Genomic DNA, 25,163 nt, shown 5'->3' on the forward strand with positions numbered 1-25,163 from the left:
TTCACAACTGATGTCGTTTGTTGTGTTTACGGCGATGCCGAGGTATACGAAATCTTTTTCTCAAAATTATAGGAACCAACTTCAACAGTTGTTCCGATCAGCTTGGTCTTCTCGCCGTTTACCGCCAGACCCACTTTAGCAGATTCTCCTTCGACCTTCATAAAGGTATCGGTTACTTCTTTTACTGATCGTCCCATGATGTCTTATCATCAGCATAAGCAAGTAACATGTGGCTATTGGTGCAGATTGTGCCACTTCTTTGACGTTTGCCTCTCGTATAACCTTTTCTAGCAGGATGTTGAAGAGATCACACGAAAGGCTGTATCCTTGCCTAAAACCTCTTTTGGTACAAAACTCTTCGGAGAGGTTCTTTCCTATTTTAACTGAAGATCTTGTGTCAGTTAGAGTCATTTTACAAAGCGTAATGAGGTTTGCGGGGATACCAAATTCAGACATTGCTTGGAATACCTTTGAACTTAGCGGGCTGTCGAAGGCTACTTTATAATCGAAAAAAAGATTGTAGGTGTCGATCTGCATCTTTTAGGTTTTAGGTCTTCTCCAGGATTTGCCGCAGGGTAAATATCTGGTTAATGGTGGACTTGCCAGGTCTAAAGCCGCATTGGTATGGTCCAATTATTTCGTTGACCATGGGCTTTAGTCGTTCTCACAGTATCCCTGACACTATCTTGTAGGCGGTTATGCCTCTATAGTTGGAGCATAACGTCTTATCACCTTTCTTATGGACGGGACACAGGATGCTCAGGTTCCAATCTATCTGATGCATACACCTTATCAGCGTGTCGCCTCCGGTCTTAAACAGCTCGGCTGGTAAACCATTGGCTCCTGATGCATTATTATTCTTCAGACGGTTTGTTGCTGTCTTTACCTCATCTTGGCCGGGTGGTGGTGGTATACATTCAATACCATCTTCTGGGGTTGGAACTGTGGTATCTTCGTCGAGTACGCTACTTTTGGAAACCAACAGTTTGGAAAAATGCTCTTTCCATATCCTTAGCACACTATCTGTATCAGTTACCAGATTATCTTGCTGGTCTCCAGTTTCAAAACCATCAGTGTGATGTTTCACTCTTTGGTAGAATTTTCGAACTTCATTCTGTCTCCTGTACATCACGATTTGTTCGCACTCCCGTTTTTCCATCTCTCTCTTTTTCCTGCGGAAAAGACGTTTCATCTCTCTCCTTTTCTCCCGATACCTCTCTCGTGCACTACGCGTTGCTACTGATTGTAAAGTAGCCCTATATGCTGCATTTTTCTCTTTGGTGGAGGTCTCTGGTATCCAAGTACTGATTTTGCGGCTGTTTGCATGGAGTGGGCACTGTTTTGCCATTGTCCTGATATGTTATCGGGACGTGGAGTGCTTTGATTAAGCAGTTGGGCCAGTTGAGTGGAATATGTTGTGGCTCTGTTGTGATTGCAGCTTACCGATGTCCAACTTCCGTGTTGTGTCTGTTCGCACTTTGGTTGCTACGTTTAATCTAGTACGTACCTTTGCTGCAACAAGGTGGTGGTCCGAGTCTATGTTTGCAACTCGGAACGATCGTTCATCCAACACGCTTGATGCATGTCTTCCATCTATCACAACGTGATCAATTTGATTTCTTGTTCTTTGATCTGGCGACAGCCAGGTGCCCTTGGTACTGGTACTGCTAACTACCATGTTTCTTGCAGCTGCAAAGTCTATCAGCCTCATACCATTGTCAGATGTTTCACTGTGGAGACTGAATTTTCCGACTGTTGGGCCAAATTTTTCAATTTTGGCATTAAACTCGCCTAGTATAATTTTAATGTCATGGGCAGGGCAAGGGTCATAAGTTTCTTCTAAGCGCTCGTAAAATATATCTTTTGTCTGTTCGTCCTTGTCTTGAGTGGGAGCATGAGCGCAAATAAAGCTGATGTTGAAGAATTTTGCTTTTAATCGAATTGCAGCGAGTCTTTCATTCACTGGGGTGCAGCTGGAGACCAGATGTTTTAACATCCGACCAACTACAAATCCGCAACCAAACTCATGCTTGGTGTCATCCCAGCAAACACAATGTCGGACGTCCGACGCGTCTGCTCAAAGTCGGAAGTTTTTTCCGACGCGTATGACCAACTTCTGTCCGACTAGTCTGACGAACTTTTTCCCCTCTCTCTCTCTCCCTCTCTGAAGGGAATTTTTCTATTTTCTCTTGTGCTACCAGGGTTTCGGAGTCGAGCCAAAAATACCTCGACTCCGAAACCCTGTGTGCTACTTTGGCAAAATTAAGAGTAAATAAGCAGAGATAAAAGAATTGTACATGTTTCGCTAGCACATTGTAAATGTGTAATTGTTGATGTGCAGTACGAACGAAAAATTGAGTGTTCGGGTTTTAATTTCTGTATCGGAGAACAAATTTGGTTTATTTTTGTTATGCGTGATGATGCATGGTAGTGTTTAAATGTTATTCATAGTGATCGATTGCATACATATTTCTTTATTTTTATAAAGTTAATGAAAGTAAAGATTTTCTTCGTCAAACATCAACACTATTCCGTGGAAAGTCATATGTTTTATATTTGTATATGGCCAAAGTTAAATTTTTCAACACTTTTAGGTGTATCAACATTTTTTGCATGTGAAAACATGTATTTTTTTTCATATATTAATAACAATTGTTTTACATATTTCACAGATCGTGTTGACGAATTTGTTGTTCTCCACAGTTTGTTCTTCCATCAGTCAACACAGCATAAGATGATAATTAAAACCTTTAATATAGGATTTGGATATTTCATGAATTAACTGTGTATTTTCAACATCTTTTAATAATAAAAACAAATTCTGGTCGAATTCTGGTAAATAAATCAGAAGTTCATAAGATAGTTAATCTGACTTCGGTACAAATTTGGTCCGAAAGTCGACAAATACTTTCGAATTTCATAAGATTTTACTTCGGAATTCGGACCGATATCTGTCCGAAAGTCGGTAAATAAATCAGAAATTTATCCGATAGTTCATCAGAGTTCGGACCGAATTCGCTCCGAAAGTCGGCTAAAACATCCGATTTTCATCCGAATTTCGGTCAGAGAACACGTCAACCACGCCGTATGAATTTCGTTCAGAGTTCGGACCGAATTCGGATCCGAACTCTGACGTTTCATCCGACTTTCGCACCGAATTCGGTCCGAACTCTGATGTTTCTTCCGATTTTGGTTTGCTGGGATGGCAGCTATAATACAGTGCGTCACCTTTAGGTGTTGTTGTGACGCCTTTCCCGTTCCATCGTATTTCCTGTATGGCAGTAATGTCGACCTTGTATTTTTCAAGTACATCTACCAATGCGTAAACTGCACCTTCTCTATAAAGAGTGCGAACATTCCAGTTGCAGATTCGCAGATCATGGTCCTTAAAACGTTTGCGGGGTTCGTTAGCTCACTACCTTTAACGGGTGTTAAAGGCAGTTCCCCAGGTGACACCACGGGGAGGTCAGTGTCCACTTGAGATGAAAGAGGGACCAAGATAAATCCTCGGATTTGCCATGTTAAAGACGACCAGGACCGTTCCTTCGTATCTTCCATCCCCTACGAAGGAATCCTATACTTACTTCATTATTCATATTGTTTGCCCTCCAAAAAAATCTGAAACATGTGCCATAAATCACTGAAATTTCTCAAGGTATTATTAAAAAATAAATGACATATTTTTACAGATAACAAATAAAAATCCTCTGACTTTGTATTGCCGAAGCGAAGCCTGCTAGAGAAATAAGGTATTTGAAATAAAGTCTTTTTGAATATTTTTCTAATGATATCGCAATCATTGAAGCGAACAAATAACAATCATAAATAACGTTGACGACCATGATTAGGGGAAAAAGTGAAAACAACATATACATACGTATTCAATTTGTGCAAAATTAAATGACGAATTATACATATTTAACGATGTACATAAAAAGTCCTTTATTTAAATTTAAGTCTATTTTGTGTGCGTTTAAGATTGAAACATTAAAGCATTTTAAAGGAATACATGAAATTGCGTCCAGTATTTTTTGTTGCCTTAGGTATGAAAAAGAAATCATCGCTCATAGCAGTTTGCATAATTATTTGAACCTTTAATATTTTATACAGCAACGAATTCAATACGGCATGGACAGTCCGATTTTGTTACAGACTAGAACAGTGATTTTGTTGACAGAAATTGTTTCTTCTTAGCAGTGTTAAGCAAATAATATTTAAAACTACAAAGAATAATTGTGCCAAAGAGTGAAACATCCAACTAAGTGCGACATTTCATCCTGTAGAGAAAATCAAGTTACTCTGGTAAGTGATACAGAATTTTTAATGAAATCTTAGATTTCTGTAAAATAAAAACTGTTCGGACAGCTTAACCCTTGACAAATTTAGCACCGAATAGGTAGTAATCTATGGACCAGTGTGCGTAGATGAAGAATATCGACGTTGTAAGAAACGCGACCTATATGCAGACAATAGCTAGGGAATATCTAAGAAAAAGATGTTTGAAGACGAACAATTTGGCGCACGCTTAGGCTAGGGACAAAACTAATATTAAAAACTCTATTTTCAGATGTAATTCGAATAACACTGTGCAACAAAATTAATTTTTTTTCAAAATGATGGGAAAAGTAGAGCTAAAAATATGAGACACGTGTATCGGCGTTTTTAAAGTTTACATGGGAAAGTTACCAAAGTATGCGGGGCAAATTCCTCTCATTCCTAGTTTTTTCGAAATATTCGAGTTAAGATATTATGGAATCCTTCCATTTTAGGTATATAATGTCTTTGGCAACTTTACAGAGGAGGATTTGGGCAATACTTTTGCTAAAAATTTTACCCCCATCAAAGAAGTCTTTTTGGTCTTTTTTCGAAAATCTTTCAAAAACTCCTTTAAAATCCAAATATTCTACAAAATTGTTCGCCATAAAATTTTACTATAGGTCTTAGAATACGCCAAATATGTAAATCTTATCTAATCGCCAGAAATCTCTAAAAATGAAAAACGCGTTTTAGTGTTAAAGACTGACTTCATCTGAGTTTATTCAAAATTTCCCCCAAAACATATTTTTAGAGAGATGACGTCGCAGACAAAAATATTCTTCGTCAAATTTTACTATGGACCACCAAAGAAATAAAATATCTATTTAGATTATATATCATAAAACTAGCAGTATCCATTTTGCTGAAAAAACATGCAAATATTTCCCAATTTTTCTGATGACATTTTTCCCCCTTTTTTAGTTTATACATGAATGTAATATGAAACTTGGTTCTAGGCGAAAAGTGTCAAAAGATGAAAAAATCTACACAAATTTCCACTATGAGCTTCAGAATAAACCATATATCTAGGTATACTATTTCCTTAAAAAAATTAGATTACAAATGTATATATATTAGCATGAAATTATGTGTTTTAATTTTATTTGCTAAGCCCTTCGCATTGGTCTCACCTCGGGTATTCGACCAGCGGGTATATGACGAGCGGCTGCAGCAGTGATGATGTCTCGGAACGTCCTCTCTACTATCCGAATATCAGAAAGGTTGGGCAGATCTCTGAAGCGGTAATTAGTGAACTCTCTGACACTAGGCCAATCAGATTTCCCATGATTGAAGAAAGTGCAGCGTATAGTGTTGATGAAATCTGGCGTCTGCTTATGAAGACACTTTTGGGGAGATGTTTGGCGAACTATGACACTCTCCGCTAATTCTGGTAGGGGCGTCCTCATTGAACATGCTAAACGTAGAGCTATCAATCTGCTCAACCAGCACTATACCCCTCTGGTCGTTTCCTAGGACCGAATGCCACAACTCATGCTGAGCTGAATGCTCCCCCAAGACCAGACGGTTATAACCTTCCAGAAGTGGGCTAATGTTGGCCCATGCCCTGAAGTACCATTACAACGCTCCAGTTGTAGTTGAGTTTGTTTTCCTGAACCGCCGCAACCCTCTCCCGACACCATGATATTCTTTCGAAATGCACTTTTTCCCCGATCTTATCTTGGAGTCCGTTACAATTAAATTGGAAAAAGGATGCATTTTAAGTGATTGGAACAACAACAGCTGGTGTTAAGTGCTGAGTGTGCGGCTGCAGTTAGGGTGAGTCGCGTATTCTGATGACGACGACGACTCATTGGGGGCTGTGTTCATACAGCATTCAGCCACATAGTCCCTGTCGTAGTCCCTCGCATGATCCAGTAGGATCCAGAACAACCCCTGAGATGTACCCACTCCCGACATGTATTGCATCTCACCGAAGTTTGAGTGGGGAGGATGCGGGAGTGACGAACTGGGCACATACCCGGGTATGTCCTGAGACACACTTCACCTCTCACTTCACGCCTCTAGCATTTTGTTCACCCCACCCCGCCGCTGACCGGAATACGGGTGTTGAGTAGTTCAGGGTCAATACGGTATGTAAGAACCCGCAGTCGTGAGATTGTTCCTAGTTCTTGGTATCCTGGTGACGACAGCAGCAACAATTCCAGACGATGACAACGAATGTATACCCCCAGGCAGAACTAGGTCAGCAGTAGGTCCATTGAAGAATAGTAAGCAGCAGGGGCTGATATTTTGTCAGTCGAGTTTTTCAAGACCGGATATCAGAAGGGTTGTGACATGCTGAGAAGGTGTATGCAGCTGCTAATTAGCTCCAACTTGTAAGAGGGAACCATATCCTATGATTCCAACTTAAGTGTCTTCTAACTGACACACATCAATGAGGCTTTAGACCTTACAAATCCTTCATTGACCAGATGTTTCGCCACAATTGGTACTCGATATATAGCCTTTAGAAAACCCTTGTTTATGGGGTGCAAACTAATTCCCACAGTGAGTCCTATAACTAGTAATACATGATGCTGAGGAAACAAAGGAGAAGGTCAAATATCTGAAACTATGAATTATTTTGTGCGATACTGATATTTAAATTGTATTTCTCGTTTCACTGTTCTGAGGGTAGGAGTCCTTCTCGTCTTCATTATACCCTGAATACGTGTCATTGTATCCCCCCGTATTTGCTATAATGAATAATGTCTGATTCCTTGGAAAAATTATTGCAACCAAAATACAAAAGAAAAATCTAACCTACAGGATATTTGTCTATAGTCGAAAAACATTGAGCATTTCTACGTAGTTGGGACAAATTGCAATGATAAACAAATGCCGTTGCTCTGGACATGTAACAAATGAAAGAATGCTGCAGCCAGCAGCAGCACAAAAAACAAAAAAGAATCCATTGAAAACCAAATACTATTTGAGGACATTGTATAGCGTTGCAACATAAATACGGACAACAACACCAACAGTACGAGACATACAGGAGGGCAGCGTTAGTCATTAAAAAGGATCAACTAGCAAAGAAACGTTGTCTTTGCTGCTTCCTGGGTAGTACATGACAGATGCCGAGTACTGTTGGGAAGAAACTTAATTTTGTTCCACACCGTACAAAGCTCAGTACTCCAATGAAGGCATTGATGGAACTACAAGTTGTAAATTGATTTTAATGATGCCAAACGACAGTATTAATGATGTGAGATTAAAAGTTTTCAGGTTTTTCATTTTTAATTTGAAATTTTCTTGTAGAGCATAATGAATGCCAAAGGGTATAAAGGAATTTCTTATTTCGTTGAGTTCAATGAAATTTCAGTTTAAATATTTAAGAGAATGCTTGGACGGGTAAAGAAGAATTTCTATTTATGTGTCCTTAAATATTTGCTTGACATCAGTATCCATAAATGTGTTTAATCTCACAGAGTATACAATTCCATTGATGGTAAGCAAATTAGATTATGCTTACCTAACACCATGGAACTGAAACCGGATATTGGAAATAACTTTGTAGCATTTTGCCCTATAGCAATACATCAATACTTAAAGCTGCTCCCCTAGCCATTATATTAAAGAGAGATGATTTTATAAGAGAGAGAGAGATTGTTTTATAAGCTTATTTAGAACTTTTATTCATATTATGTCCTTTTCCTCCATATCCCGAAGCAAAAGACACTTTCCTTTGAATTATATCAAACTTTTATCAAACGACGATATTAAATAATTCAACGTTTTAGCCTAATGCGGATATTGAATAGTTTAGAAAGTATTACAGAGTTTTTTAGTGACAGACGATGCCCTAAGTATGAAATCATGTTATTTCTGTTAAGCTAATCTGCTTAAATTTAACGAACACATTTTGGTCATTGAAGCCACTTTTAAATCTTTTGCCAATTGGAGAATAGAAAAAAACATTAATGCTATTTGTTTCATCAGTCCTAAGCAACAATGTCTACTTCTTTCTCCAACCTTATCAACACGGCTATCGAAGAAGTTACAAATAACGTGTTAATGGCAAAATTCTGTCTTCAGATGTGTTAAATTAGCGGAATGGAAATATTGCGGACTGAAACTTGCTCTGTCATAGTAACGAAACCAACCAAACTTAATAATTACAACAACCCCCACGACAGGCAGTTCTTTATACCGGATTGACAAGAGGAAACATCATATCGGCCAGAAGGGTGTCCTTATAGACGACCAGAAGGGAGTCTTTATAGACGAGCTGAATGTAGTTTTTGTAGACGAACAGAAGGCAGTATTTATGGAAGACAAGAAGGCAGTTTTTATAGATGACCAGAAGGCAGTATTTATGGACGACCCGTAGGGAGCTTTTAGAGATGACGAAAAGAAAGTCTATATAGACAACCAAACTGGAATCTTTATAGACGAAACATCAACTCGAAAGAGAATTAATTAAGAAACATCATATCGGCCAGAAGGGTGTCTTTATAGACGACCAGAAGGGAGTCTTTATAGACGAGCTGAAGGAAGTCTTTATAGACAACCAGAAGGCAGCCTTTATAGAAAACAAGAAGGCAGTCTTTATAGAGGCCCCGAAGGGAGTCTTTATAGGCAACCCGAAGGTAGTTTTTACTTACGACCAGAAGGGGGTCGCTATAGACGACCAAAATGGAATCTTTATTGACTACCAAATGAAAGTCTTTATAGACGACCAGAAGAGAGTTTTTATAGACGAGCAGAAGGGAGTCTTTATAAACGAGCAGAAGGGAGTCTTTATAGACGAGCAGAAGGGAGTTTTTATAGACTAGCAGAAGGGAGCTTTTATAGACGAGCAGAAGGGAGTCTTTATAAACGAGCAGAAGGGAGTCTTTATAGACGAGCAGAAGGGAGTCTTCATAGACGAGCAGAAGGGAGTCTTTATAGACGACCAGAAGGAAGTCTTTATAGAAGACCAGAAGGGAGTCCTTATAGACGGCAAGTAGAGAGTCTTTATAGGAGAGCTGAAGACAGTCATTACAGACGACCTGATGGTAGTTTTTATGTTCTTCCGAAATGGCACCCTTATAGGTTTTCTTTACAGATGATCAGAAAAGACTTTTGGTTGTTGAACAGTGAACATTTTATTTGATCAATTGGTAAGCTATAAAGTATATTCTTGGTCAGGATAAAATTCTGAGTCGATATGGCCATGTCCGTCTGTTGTAATCAAATATAGTGTTCTAGCTCAATTATTGCAGATGCTAGAGCGCAATAATTGAACTAGAACACAATTTATTTGCACCCGAGTATTTTTTCATTGGCAGGTCAATTTCGGCCCACGTTTTGGTCACAAAATATATCCACCAAAAATTGTTAACATATGTAGGTCCACACTTTGATATAGCCCCCATATGAAGGTGCTGACGGTTTGAAGACATTTCAGATACTTTTGCTAACCTCATTTAGGTATTTGGTCACAACATAATTACTCCATTTTAGTGCAGAATATTTTATGGTGGTGGATATAAAAAGTTCGGCCCGACCAAACCTAATTCTTTTTTGTTTATTTTTATTTTGTGAACGGTATGTCTCGTATTCTTGGGATATAGAGAATATACCCAAATCCATTTATCTCCGTCTCGTACTCTATAGATCGATGACATTGCCTTCATCACATTATGAAACCCCTCTACAATCTTCCCAACAGCAGCACCAGCCGCAGTCATTAACACCTAGTATTACTCGAACAGTAATATTCCTGATAATATAACCTGTGATAGTGTTTCTTGTTAAGATCTATGAAACCGTAGATGTTATGAGTCGGTGAAGGATAATGTTCGCGGCGAAGTCTTTGGAGTTTTTGTGGATGCAACGTAAGGCGCTTGGATCGTGTGAGAAGGGAAGGTGGTCAACTCTCAATCCTATCGGATTAAAGGAGATAACCGTAGTTCGTCTAAAATATCGATCATGTTAACTAGTCTGACGACTATCTCCTCATCCTCATCTCCAACAATAGACCACACGACTTCTTAATTTCTGAGCGCCTTACTTTTCTTAACCATTGGATAGCCAACTGGCCAGGATTCAGTGAATTCACCAACCAACTCTGTAGAGAACTGCCCATACCTTGAACGGGTACGAGGGCGGTTCGTAAACTTCTTAGCCTATCAATGAAAGAGAATAGTTAGTTTTTCAAAAATATTCTTATTTTTCAATATAATCTCCTTAAACTTCAATACACTTAGTCCAACGCTTTTCTAGCAATTCTATCCCTTGATTAAAATAGTTTTACTCAAGGTCTTCAAAATAGTGGTTTACAACTGTAATTGCATCTTCATTTGAGGTAAAACGCTTGCCAGCAAGGAATTTTTTCAGATTTGGGAACAAGTAAAAGTCACTGGGAGCTAAATCAGGAGAATAAGGTGGGTGGTCAAGCAACTCGTACTTTAATTCGTTGATTTTAGCCATTGTTAAAACACTCTTGTGCGCTGGTGCGTTGTCTTGATGAAAAATTATTTTTTTGTGTTGTAAGCCAGGACGTTTTTCTCGAATTTGTACATTTAATTGATCCAAAAGGTTGCAATAGTACTCTGAATTTATTGTTTTACCCTTTTGCAGATAGTCAATCAATAAAATACCTTTGAAGTCCCAAAAACCCGTTGCCATAACCTTACCAGCCGATTGAATTGTTGTTGCCTTCTTTGGGGCACTTCCTCCATCTTCAGTCCATTTTTTGGATTGTTCTTTTGTCTCTGGAGTATATTGGTGGATCCATGTATCATCAACAGTTATGAAACGACGCTTAAGACTACCAAAGGGAGTCTTCATGGACGACCAGAAGGGAGTTTTTATAGACGAGCAGAAGGGAGTTTTTATAGAAGAACAGAAGGGAGTCTTTATAGACGAGCAGAAGGGAGTCTTTATATAGGAGCAGAAGGGAGTCTTTACATACGAGCATAAGGGAGTCTTTATAGACGAGCAGAAGGGAGTCTTTATAGACGAGCAGAAGGGAGTCTTTATAGACGAGCAGAAGGGAGTCTTTATAGACGAGCAGAAAGGAGTCTATATAGACGAGCAGAAGGGAGTCTTTATAGAAGAACAGGAGGGAGTCCTTATAGACGACAAGTAGAGAGTCTTTATAGGAGAGCTGAAGACAGTCATTATAGACGAACTTATGGTAGTTTTATGGACATTCCATCAGGGTCCAACGCTTTGGAAACTGCAGTAGTTCATCCTCACCAGGAAGACATCTAATGCGACGTAGTACAATGCTCTTCATCCTGTTACTGCCGGTGAGCTCGACAAACTTGCAATTTAAATAACCTACGCACCTCTTCGAATCTGTCAGCGCAACGTTGCCAAACGTGACTGAGGTCCTATCTTTTTTCTTTCCAGGGTTGCAAATCCTCAGATGATTTAACCACTTATTTCGTTTATGCACACCGACCAACCTGTTAACTTCCAGTATCAGCTCATTGACTCTGGGGTCACTGGGGTCTGCACAACGAAGCGCATCACGCTCATTTGCTTGTATGGTCGCCTCTGCCGGGAAGTTTGGTCTCACTTCGGATAATCGACCAGCATGTATGTATATGGTGAGCGACTGCAGCAGTGACGATGCTTCGAAACGTCCGTTCTGCTACCAAAACATCAGAATGGTTGGGCAGATTTCTGAAGCGGAGATTAGTGAACTCTCTGAAACTCGGCCAATTAGCGTTCCCATGATTGATGATAGTGCAGCGCTCAGAGGTGACGAAATTAGGCTGCCTTCTGATGCAGACAATTGTGGGAAGATGTTCTGATCCATAAGAAACAACGGGTTGCAAGGTGACGTCATTTGTGAAACCAGGTGACATTATGGTTTTGTTTGGCGAACTGTGACACTCTACGCTAATTCTGGTAGGGTCATCCTCATTAATCGTGCAAAACGTAAAGCTATCAATCTGCTCAGCCAGCACTGTACCCCTCTAGTCGTGCCATGCTCATTATGAGCATTGTAGTCCCCCATGACCAGCGGTTATGAGCATACAAAAGCGGGCTAATGTTGGGTCAATACAGCTATTTATCGGCGGGATGTATACGTTAAGCAACTTCAACTCTGGAGTTCCACATTTCATTTACGGGTCATTAGAGCCAGGCTTAAGCGAGATAGGTCTGTATTGAACATACTGGGAAGGCCAGTCCCCCACCACTACTTCTAGTGGGATCCTTCATCAGAAAGTTGCAACCATCACAACGCTGTAAGCTGTAGTTTTTGTTCCGGACTCGTCCATGCAAGGAACTACGACGGGTCGTCGTCATCTGATCTCGCGACTCCCCCGCAGTTCCCCCAACAGTAGCTGCTCACGCAGCACATAACACCAACCGTTGTTGTTCCTATTCAGGTGGCTTTGTTTCTAAACTTGGCGTTGGAAGCAAAGCCGAATCAATGAAATAAAATACATCATACAACAACAATCAAATCTTTGCGATTCGATGAGCAAATTTAACGGAAAATAGCCAACATTGTCGGACCTTTGAGTAGGAATTGGTGATAAAGTAGCAAACATTTCTCATCAGTTTTAAACAACCTGTTCATGAGTAGGCCAAAGAATAGATGGCGCAAACAAGTGGATGAAGATATGACAAGGCGCGGTATTCCAAAAAACGAAGCACTAAACAGAGAGAATTGGAGATCTTTTCTTAGTTCGGTCTACGGAACAAATGTCCTGTAATGGGCCAGCTAAGTAAGCAAGTATGTTCATAAAAAGATATGTACTGACGATAAATGTCCGGAAGCTTAAAAAACATGGTATAGATTATTGTAAGAATTACTACTATAGCTTATTGGCCATATTTTGTTATTACTTCACATTCAATTCGAATCGCATCGCTTTAACCTATTTCGATTCCTCATTTTCGATTCCACATTTATAAGAAATATAAGTTATATTAAAGCCTAACCTCCATAACGTAACAAAATAATGCTGAAATCAAAATTTTAATTAGATATTTCTGATTACTGCCAAAAGTTTGCAGCTGCACAACGAGTGTAAAAAACATTATTTCCCATTGTTATTATCATCAGGAAAAGGAAGTGGCTTTGTTTGTTTTTCTCTTCTTTTGTGTATTTTGTTCTCAAATGTTTGTCAAATCCTATTTGTTTGGCACCTCACGTGCAAAGATGCTTTAAAAAATATTTTTGGCAACCGTATAGTCTTTATTATCTTTATCATCAGCACTTGGAAATTGTCCACACGGCAAAAATATTCATCTTGCGTAGCAAGTAGAACATTGAAATTATGTTAATGTGCTGTGGAGATAATGAAGCCGCCAAGTTTATGACGGTGTCCTTAGCAAATACGCCATACAAGCCAACAGCAGCAATCAGCTCAGACATATTTAGATGAATAATCAGCAGCCATTGACTCCCATGACTAGCGGTAATCGTTTTGGTCATAGCAACCTATGAACAGACATACATGCAGACAAATCTATGTGTATGCTCCAAGGTATGCAGAGGTAAATATAGAAAGAGCGACCAACACCACACCGTATAATAACATAAGCATTAATTACCTGACAAGTTGCCTTCTGTTGCATGTCTATAGCTCTTCAGTCCCATTAACTTGAGTGCCTCTAAGCATTGTTTGCGCCTTGTTGGATATTCACTGTCGGATAACTCATGCCGCACATCTGAATTGCAAATTAAAACCACCAGATCCTTTTCACCGGCAACAAATGGAATTTGGAATGTTTCCAAAGAGCTACAATGACAAAAACAAAACAAGAAAACAAACAAAATACAATACATTCCAACAAATATACATAAAGCTACCTACATACATGCAAATACAGGGGCATAGAAAGACAAAGGACACTTCATATTGACACACACACTCATAAACACAGGCACCTGCATATACTAAATTTACTTTGTGTGCATGCCTTACGAAAGGATATAAACAATACACAAAAAAGGACAAAGTTTTGAAAACGTATTTTGAAATGTAATAGGAAAATTCAATTTTTCTATGTTAGGAAATTTATACAAACTCTCACAGGTTATAATAAAACAACAATGTTTGTTTGACTCCCTATCTGTGTGTCTGCCTGTAAAAGAGATTAAACACAGGCTAGGGAAATGGAATTTGTTGAACAGTGATGTGTTCACCGATTACAAAGTTCAACAGAGAATGATTTTTACATAGGTGAATACTGAAGTAAAAATATCGAAGAGTGCGTAATGACTGGTATATAGGCCATGAAGGGCCCACACGCAAATTGTCTTCAAAACATCAAAATGGATTCGAAATGTTGAAACCTGACAGAATGGACCGTCTGAGCTTTAAAATTCATTGACGTTGATGGTCAAATATCAGAATTAATACATTGAAACTTTTTTAATGGAAAATATCTTATTTATGTAACCTCCTTATCAAGAATACCAGATTCTATATCTCAAAAATGCTAAAATTAAAAAAAGGTAAGTTAATTAAAATTAAATTAAATTAAGGCCAATCTTGCAGAGAATTTTCATTGCTACGACATTTTCTTTAGTCCGATTACGATAGAACTTGCGGTTTCCAAGCAAAATCGTGAAAACCTAAAAAATCCTAAAAATGTGAACTTTGACCGCTATTTATTTGAAAATCTCTCCGGCGATTTTTATACCCTCAGCATTTATGCTCAGGAGGGTATATACACTTTGATACGGGCAAAATGTGTCTCACCGAAATGACGTTTTTATACCCTAAGTATGTTTGGACGAAATCCGTTTCACACAAGTTGGAGTCGATTTAGCAATGTCCGTCCGTCCGTCCGTCCGTCCGTCTGTCTGGCTGGCTGGTGCGCACGATAACTCTCGAACGGATCAACCGATTCGAACCAATGTTCGGAATGTTCGGAAAATTTGTGCGCACGATAACTCTTGAAGGGAGTAACCGATTTAGTCCATACTTTGCACATCTTAATATATCTACCCCTTCGGGTACCTCCCACACAAATTTTCGGATAAGTTCGGTTTAAGACCTGCTCTCGAATCCCTTTGATTTTTGTTGAAGCAAATTGCATTCACTGACCCCCTTTACTGTGGTACAAGTTTTTTCAGGGGCAAGTAAATACTTTCTGAGAAAATAGCCCGAAAGTTGTAAAAATCACTATGGCACCATGTGTGGTGGCTGGAGCGAACTATAGCACTAGAACTGGTCAACGGATTTGGTCTACAATTTGGCCTACGTCATATTTTGTCCAAACTTAGTTTCAGTTCGAAGATCGACAATACCGGTCCACAACTTCCAGTACTTCCCCTCCTAAAATTTCCAATTTAGTCCAAACTTGGAATCTTCTAATATTTTGTCCAAATTTAGTTTAACTTCTAAAATGGCCCATATTGGTCCTCTCCTTAAAGTACCTCCCCAGCAAAACTTCAAAAGTTTTGTTTAAGTGCAGTTTAGGGTCTGTTCGAAGATCCTTTAGAAATGTATACCGATGCTATTGGCTGTGGTCCTGTTTACAGCGATATTATGTTTTCCGTGGACAAGTTCATGCTTCCTGGCAAACTGGCCCACCAAATGTTATACGATGACCCACTGAAATGACTAGTGGGTGCGATATTTATCGAAAAGATATGACTCTCAAAATAAGATCCACTTCTATAATGGACTATGTCCATATATTCTGAAAAGACCCTAAATACATTTGATCTGCCCGTATATGAAAGATTCAATTCACATAGACTGAGGGTATATCTCTGTCGGCAAAGCCAACTGATACTTTCTTACTTGTTTTTATTTTTCTTATCTATGAAAATTGTAGTTTCAAAATCCACAAAAACTTCCCAGTTGTATGCACCTTTCATTTAAAATTAGTTAAGGCGCACCATGAAAAGGACGTTGAATTGAAAAATTAATTTAATTATATGGGTTTCGGAAGTATATGCAATAGAGAAAAACGACTATGTTCGATCGGTGTCGGTGTCTGCCACACTCTAGCTGTTTATTCGGCCCGAAGCGGCCAAATCTTTAGTCCGCACTATAGGGACTTGGGGGGAACAAGTGTTGCAAAGACTCCCCAGTGGAGCCAGTACGCCCAATGCGTACGTGTGGCCGTCAATAACAATGAAAATAGAATAAAATAAAACACAATAATTTTAGTAGAAGGTTTGGCTCAATTGCCGGTGTTTATTCAATGGTAAACAATATTACCTTTGCGAATAAGAATACAACGATATGTATTTATGCTTACGATAAAGCGCGGGTTTGTTGCTTGCAAGTCAAGCTTTCGATCGATCTTGTTTCTGTTTATGTTTTTATTAGTGTTGTGTTGACATCTGCATAGATGCTTCAAGAGGGCGGTTGTCAAGTGAATATTCGTTGAAATCTCTCATACTATTACAGGGGTGTAATAAATAGGAATGAGGAGATTTCAACGAATATACCTATGCAATTCATAGGGCCAATTAAAAGTTGTAGAATCAATTCTAACTTAAACATTTGCCGCCTCCCTTGAAACATCCAGATGTTTTAACAAATACAATGTTAATCTATTTAGAATCAATGCAATTATTAATTATTAATATACGAAATAAAGCAATGGCATAGTGCAGGCGTGAGCAGTACCTTTTACATTTTTTCTTTCAAACATTTTTGATTTTTTTTTTTTGTTTTTGTTTTTAGCATATCATTTTTTCAAAAACATTCTTAAATGCTAAACGATGGGCCATGAGGGACCCCGGGCCATTAGGGACCCCGCGGTAAATATGGCCATTAGGGACCATGTGACAGGCTTACAAACTAAACGATTGGGCCATTAGGGACCCCGGGCCATTAGGGACCCCGCGGTAAATATGGTCATGAGGGACCATTCAAGCAACTGGGCCATTAGGGACCCAGCTGTTGTGCAGATCACTATAAACCTGGCTAACGAAAGGGCCATTAGGGACCCCGCGAACGATAGCGCAACGTGAGCTAACGTTCGTTATGTTTGTTTGAGCCGCTTTACAACGATTTTCCGTACCATTTACGAAAACGACAATTTATGTCACAGGGCCAGTAATGATCCACCCAAACGATGTATTTTGAGCGAGCAGTGAACCAGACGAAAGTCGAAGAGAATGATTTTTAATTATCTTCGGGTACAAATCTGCTCCTATCAAAATATCAACGGGACGCGATTCGCCGAATTGAGGATCTGCCAAAACTATATTTGTCAAGTCTTCCTTAAGGTCCGAAGTGACCGAAAATGTTGGAAGATTTCCTGATATGGAATCTACAACCAACGCGGAAGTTTGAAAAATGGACGACCTGTCACCACGACTACGAAGTTTCAATAAACAACTTTTAGGGCATGTAGCTGCGACAGTCCCATTAACTCCAGAGATGGTTGATTTAGTTGATTGAACTTGGAGTTTCAGATCCTTCTGAAGTCTTTCCGAAATTAAAGACGACTCAGAAGCCGGGTCGATCAGCGCCCTAGCAGGAAAAGAAGCTCCCTGATGAACGATATTCACCAGCGCTGTTCCCAATAGAACTTTTCTTTCCTGCGTAACATGGAAGGATTTTCGAACTAAATTATCGACCGATGTCGATGGAGCGCTAGATGTAGACGAACTGGTGCTACAATTTAAAGTCCCAGGCCGAAAAGTGGAAGCTGAAGCAGACAACTTCGAACTTCTGGGAGTCACAATTTGACTCGGACTGCTCACAATAGAGCGATCTCTGTGCAATAGAGTATGATGTCTCTGATTGCACTTTCGACAACAACGACTAGCACAATTTTTGACTTCGTGTCCCTTCCGTAGGCAATTCACACACAAACGATGCCTTTTGACCAATTTGTATCTCTCCAACGGTGTACAATTTACAAACCGCTGACAACCATTTAATTTGTGTTGTTGCTCTGAACAAAGAACGCAACAAGAATTAGGAAACGAACGAAGAGGTGCCGAAAAGTGTTTGGGACTGGAAGAAGAGTGAGGAGAAGTACAAGATTTAGGAGACACTTTACAAGTCGAATTATACAAAGTGCCAACACTTCTCATCTCGTGCAAACACAGAAGAGTACGAATTCTCTCTGTCAAGAATGCATATAATTCTTTCCAAGTTGAAAGACGAGACTTATTTGTCACACTTTGCTCCCATAACGCGTGTGTGATCTTAGGCAATTTTTGTAAACAAATGAAAACCACGATCGGATCCCAATTATCCGTAGGTATTTCATAAATTGCCATTGCCGAAAGGCAACTATTGATCCCACGTTGTATTGACTTAAGTCCCAAACTAGTTTCCTGATCCAACACAGGAAGCGAAAACAACGATTTCAATTGGCTGTGGACAAGCAAACGTGGATTATCGTATGTGGAGTTCAATTCATCCCACACAAGATCGAAACTCCTATGAGTCAGAGGAAACTTCGAGACAATTTCTCGAGCCTCACCACTAGTTTTACTCACCAGATGACACAAGCGTTCAATATCTGTCAACTGGGAGTTATTTATATAAACCGCACTAAACAAATCTCTGAAAGTGGGCCAATTTAGAATATTTCCATTGAAAACCTCAACATCCAAAGGAGGTAACGCAAGATTATGATTGCTATTAAAATTTGGAAGATCAACCATGAAGTTTGGGCCTGCTCTAGGTTTCTCAATATTCGATATTGTAGAATTAGATACCTGGGTACCCACATCACGAGAAGTGTGGGACGACAAACTCAGGTCTTTAACATTTGCATCACACGACAGGATTTTCGAAGAAATATCACCGGGATGCTCCGTTAAGGAATCTACCGAACTATTTTCCAATGAGTACGGGGACATTTTAGCAGAACTACTAAACTTTAACAACAATCTATTTATTGTTGACGAACAATTTATACATTTTTGATGCGTCTCCTTATACTTTTCTTGAATGATATTTAGTTTTTCGGGATTTTCTATAGAAGAGAGGCATTTATTAAAAGCTTCCTGTAAGTTCTTCCACAATTTTCCAATTTCTTCACTCCTAACTTCAAGGTCAAAAAAGTCTATGTCCTCTTCTTTTAATGCGCTGAGGTTTGCGGCGAAAGTCACGATAGACTTAGAAGCAAGAATGAATAAAGTCATAGGAGTGAAAGCCATTTTTAGTGCACAGATTGCAGACAAATCAAAATCAACAAAATCGTAAACAGAGTTCAACTAATAATAATGTCAACGAAATGACTAGAAAATAATGTGCGACAAACTCAATTTTATCCAGAAATAAAATATCAAAACACCGAAGAAAAGATAAGTTTGATTAAATGAAATATTTAACCAAATAAACTGATTTCTCAACGAAAATCAATGAAACATCCAACAGGATTATCTTTGGCAATTGTAGCGGAAATTTTCAGATTGAAAATTTTAAACTATATTTAATATCGCTAAAATGCACACTAAAATATTTTCCACAAAAGGAGAAATTCTCAAGCTACCAATTGTAGCGTGCTAATTTAAAATCGCAATCTTAAATTCGAAACGATATTCAAAATTTCACAAAAATTCACTAAATTTTGCAAACAAAAATACAATTAGCAATTGCCTCTGAGCAACCAAAGTGCCTTAGAATTTAAAACCAATATTTTAATTCCAAAGTCTATGTAAAAGTTGTAAATTATCATTTAATGTACCAACAATCTGAATATGATAATTATCAAAAACTGCACTATAATATGTTATTTTGGAGTAACACCAATAATAAATATCTAATGTGAACCAAAAATCCACAAATAACTACCGAATGTAGTGTATATTTGAGCAAAAGTGCAACAAGAAATTTGAACAAAATCTAAATTTCAGACAAAAATTACAAAATTCGCAAAAAATATGGCTAAAATACGCCGTGAACAAGGAAAAGTACAATTGTAGGGTGCACGCAATATCAAATATATACAAATAACCACCGATTGTAGTGTTTTTGGGTCCAAAAATGCAACACAAATTTCAAACTATATTGAAATTCCAAAAAAAAAATTACAAAATTCGAGTAAAAAGCTCCCTACACAAGAACAAATCCAATTGAGCGACTGTAGGGTGCGTGCAATATCGAATTTATACAAATAGCCACCGAATGTGGCGTATTTGTGGCCAAAAATGCAAGGAAAATTTCAAACTATATTGAAATTCTAAGAAATTATATGCATCACAACAAATATTTTTAAATAACTCCCTACACAAGAAAAGGTCCAATTGACCAATTGTAGGGTGCACGCAATTCCAAAATGTCCAAAAATTGTATTAAAAAGTTCCCTGACACCGATTTATTATATTTACTATAAAATATAATAATATGTGTCACAGTACTAATTTACTGACCGGGTACTGTGTAATAATACCCCGGCGGGTTACTGTGCAATAAAAACGGACACGACAGAAAGAGGAATGCCCAAAATGCAATATTTATGCGTACATGCGTGTGTGTATATATTTGCATGCAAGCCACTTACTGACCGACTAGACGGTACGACAGGGATGGAAAATTCAGTACAATAGTACTTTTTTCAGTACCATTGCACTATAAAAAGTACCGAAGTACCCCCGCGGCCAATTAAGTACCATTTCACACACTCTAGTCCCAAAGGTTGAACAATTTTATGTGAAACTAACCCCCAGTTTATGTATTTCGAAACGTAAATGTGTGCGCATGAAACACACCCAAACTATAGTTTTTTAAAAATATTTCCTTTGCTTTTGCTTCAAAACAAAAAATCAAATTTGAAAAACACACTCAAATTTGGTAGTTTTTCTTACGCATTCGTTTTCTTATCGACATACATAAACAGGCCCTAAAAATGCAAAATTCACGCTTTGCTTCCAAGTTTAAAATTGTTATATGTATATACAATAGTATGTACCTTCATATTGGGAATATACCAAAATATGAATCTTTATTGATCATTTTCTTGGTGGAGCTCTTCCACTCATTGAGAAGCCGAAAAACAAAGTTACAGTCACTAACCCTGCGTTTGCACATGACAGGACAGTTGACTTCATGTATTGATTGTCAAAATCCAAAAAGTTGGCTGTGTGACGTAAGCTTTCCGACAACTGCAAAAACAGTTGTAAAATTATGAATGAAGATCATCGAAGACTAATACCAACAATTTTGGTATGATAATGTGGGTCAAACCTTCAAAATATCGAAAATCGTCAGGAACCGGTAGAGTCTCCGACGAATATTTTGATGTGTTACAAACGGAAACAAAGTTAATTATACCCTCCAGAAAGGTATAAAAATATATACGATTCTGCAACATTCTTCAGATTTCATGATATAAGCCTTTGTCGTTGTTTTTACTGAGTAAAAATTTTTAATTTATAAAAGTACCTTTTAAATGAAAAAGTACCATTTTAGTACTTTTTGGAATTTTTTATTTTCCATCCCTGCGGTACGACAAAGCGACGATGCTGGAGTATGTAGATATACGAACGTGTGTTTATCAAAGCAGAAGGGACCACGAATAGGTCGTGCAGTGTAAATATGTAAACGATGTATTTATGACAGTATGTTTGAATATTTACACGAAATCAATGTAGATCTGGGGAATATTTTAACACTTTCTGCAACAACAAAGCAATAAGTAAAAGAAATTTACAACGACAAATTAGGAGAAAAAGAACGAAAAATAAGCGAAATATTTGGAACAAAATATTTATTATTTTTGTTTTGATTTTGTTATTCCCGTATGTCTGTACGTCTGTCCACGATTTGGACTTTGACCGACCGACAAAAATAAGGAATCTGTGACGTTGTAAAACGAGATGGCCACAAACAAACAAACGAACACTTGTTTTTATTTATTTCAATGCTCACTTTGCACTATACGTACCAATAAAATAGGTGAACTCCAATGGTATTGTGGACTGTATTTTCAATTCGCTGGAAGATCCGGTTCGATTGGACCAAATGTTTATTCGGCCCGAAGCGGCCAAATCTTTAGTCCGCACTATAGGGACTTGGGGGGAACAAGTGTTGCAAAGACTCCCCAGTGGAGCCAGTACGCCCAATGCGTACGTGTGGCCGTCAATAACAATGAAAATAGAATAAAATAAAACACAATAATTTTAGTAGAAGGTTTGGCTCAATTGCCGGTGTTTATTCAATGGTAAACAATATTACCTTTGCGAATAAGAATACAACGATATGTATTTATGCTTACGATAAAGCGCGGGTTTGTTGCTTGCAAGTCAAGCTTTCGATCGATCTTGTTTCTGTTTATGTTTTTATTAGTGTTGTGTTGACATCTGCATAGATGCTTCAAGAGGGCGGTTGTCAAGTGAATATTCGTTGAAATCTCTCATACTATTACAGGGGTGTAATAAATAGGAATGAGGAGATTTCAACGAATATACCTATGCAATTCATAGGGCCAATTAAAAGTTGTAGAATCAATTCTAACTTAAACACTAGCATTACCCTTTAAATTGCCATATCAATGTATCATTCCATAGGCAGTTTTTATCGTCAGTAATTCAATCTGTGTAATTTAAATTATTATAATAATAAATGTCAATACCACTGTACTGTAAAAAATATGTGTATTGAATTCTATTCTTTCTAAAATCAACCCATAAAATCACAACATACATGACTCACATCTGAGTACAATTCCATATATTCTTACAAATTGAAGGCGATAACATATTCCTGACTGTCGGATATGTGACGGTAAAATCATTTTTACTACACATATGCGGCATTCTTCTTTTATTCGGAGAGAATGGTTATGGAAAATGAATTGCTGGGTAACGGAAAAGTAGGAAATATGAATAATGTAATATACCATAACGGTGTATTTTATAACTACAAATGTGTGGCTGGGGGGTCGTTTCTAAAATACAAAGATGTACAAATACATGATTTTAGGTGAAGCTGTGTAGTAGCAAATCCTATTCATTGTTAAACACACACTTTTACCCACGAGTACGGTAGTAAGTAAGAGAATATTTTTGCCATTGTCTTTTGCATAAAGTTTATCCTTCCTCTATATTACAATGGACAATTATAGACTACCTTTTGTACATTCATCCGTTTCGAGGCATACAATTGAAATTATTAGCAGTGCTAATATTCCCTCGGAAAATACCATAATTTGTAATGATTTTTCTTTTGTTTTCAGGGGGGCCAACTCTCATACTAATAATTTTTTCATTCTTTTGTTCTTTTTTATTTGAATAATTTTCCTACACCTGTGTTCACATGATAATTGTGTACACGTTCATAGTCGAATTCAAATCCGCATTGCTTCTTACATCCCAGCAAGCATTTTTTATCGCCCATTACCCGAAGCAGTCACTCCCAGGCGATAGAAATACACATCCGCGATCTCGCATTCTAATTGAAGTAGGCACACCGTTCGGGAAGAAATGAACCACGTCCACGACACTACTTGTGAATGCCGCTTTCGAGACTTCCTAGAAGTACTTTTAGCGATAAAATAGGTTGTGAGGAAAAAAAAAACATTTTTTTCGTTTTTCATTTTATCTGTTGTTATTCTTTTAATTTTTATTTTTTACTATTCTAATTAATGTTCCAAATTACATACGTTTTTAAAGAACTATCCTTAGATGAAATTGCCATCTTCATTAATTTTTGTACTTTTAAAAATGTTATGTTGCCTGGCCTGGAAATCAAACCCATGACCTTAAGAATGCAAAGCGAACATGCTTACCACTGCACCACCGTACCTTATAAACACCAGATAGACTAAAGTCTTATATTAGTTTAAGGTTGTACACGCCTCAAATGAACGTAAACAATCGAAGTGTCTGCATTGACCAGAGAAAGTGTCTGCCCATGCGATAGTCGTAAGTAGTAGCATTGTTAGTGTAAAAAAGCAATAATAAAATTTCGATCTCCTTTTCTGACACTAGGTAGTTATTCAAGAAGTTCAAAAAGGGACAGCAATGCAATTGTTATTGTAAAATGATAAAGGATCGCTATTTTCTAGAATAGAAGTTCAGAATGCGATTACTTCTGATGGAGGAAGTGAGAAACTCACTCCCAATTGCTGGCTGGGATATTGGTCGTGTTAGCTGTTACGTTTGTATTCGTGTCTGTTGAATAGTTGTGTGTGTGTCCGTGCCTTGTGGTTTAATTCTTCTAACTTTTCTCAAACAAATCCAAATCCTACCGAATAGAGTTTGTAACATTTTTTTCCAAAAGGTAAATTGTAAAAGTTTTTATTGTACAATTCTAGTTTTTCGTTTGCATCCCAGCAAGCATTTTCTATCGCCCATTACCCGAAGTAGTCACTCCCGGGCGATAGAAACACACATCCGCGATATCGCATTCTTATTGATGTAGGCACACCGTTCGGGAAGAAATGAACCACGCATTCGTTTCCTCATAAAAATATCGCCATCGTGACTCTCGACTCTGGACTAAAGCGATACTTTCAAAGGCAACGCATGAGACACATTTATGAGGAAACGAATGCGTGGTTCATTTCTTCCCGAACGGTGTGCCTACATCAATAAGAATGCGATATCGGGGATGTGTGTTTCTATCGCCCGGGAGTGACTGCTTCGGGTAATGGGCGATAGAAAATGCTTCTTGGATATAGTACCTTTAGGCGACAAATAAGTACATTGTTTGAAAGATATTGCATATTTTACCATAAAATAGTGGCAATGACCAATAAATAAATAAATAAATAAATAAATAAATAAATAAATAAATAAATAAATAAATAAATAAATAAATAAATAAATAAATAAATAAATAAATAAATAAATAAATAAATAAATAAATAAATAAATAAATAAATAAATAAATAAATAAATAAATAAATAAATAAATAAATAAATAAATAAATAAATAAATAAATAAATAAATAAATAAATAAATAAATAAATAAATAAATAAATAAATAAATAAATAAATAAATAAATAAATAAA

General features: G+C 37.8%; 1 protein-coding gene across 4 annotated transcripts in view; it reads right to left on the reverse strand.

The window, feature by feature from the left end:
• The window catches only part of LOC141398665 (galactokinase-like), a 184,452-nt gene that overhangs the window by 85,603 nt on the left and 73,686 nt on the right, over window positions 1-25,163 (reverse strand). For all 4 annotated transcript variants that reach the window (XM_073976189.1, XM_073976186.1, XM_073976187.1 and 1 more), the window contains one exon: window positions 13,825-14,012. In XM_073976189.1, coding sequence (XP_073832290.1) covers window positions 13,825-14,012 — 188 coding nt within the window. The remainder of the gene's footprint in view (window positions 1-13,824; window positions 14,013-25,163) is intronic.

This window comes from Musca autumnalis, unplaced genomic scaffold (assembly GCF_047663935.1).
Source record: "Musca autumnalis isolate F117 unplaced genomic scaffold, ASM4766393v1 scaffold_3, whole genome shotgun sequence".
Lineage (NCBI taxonomy): Eukaryota > Metazoa > Arthropoda > Insecta > Diptera > Muscidae > Musca > Musca autumnalis.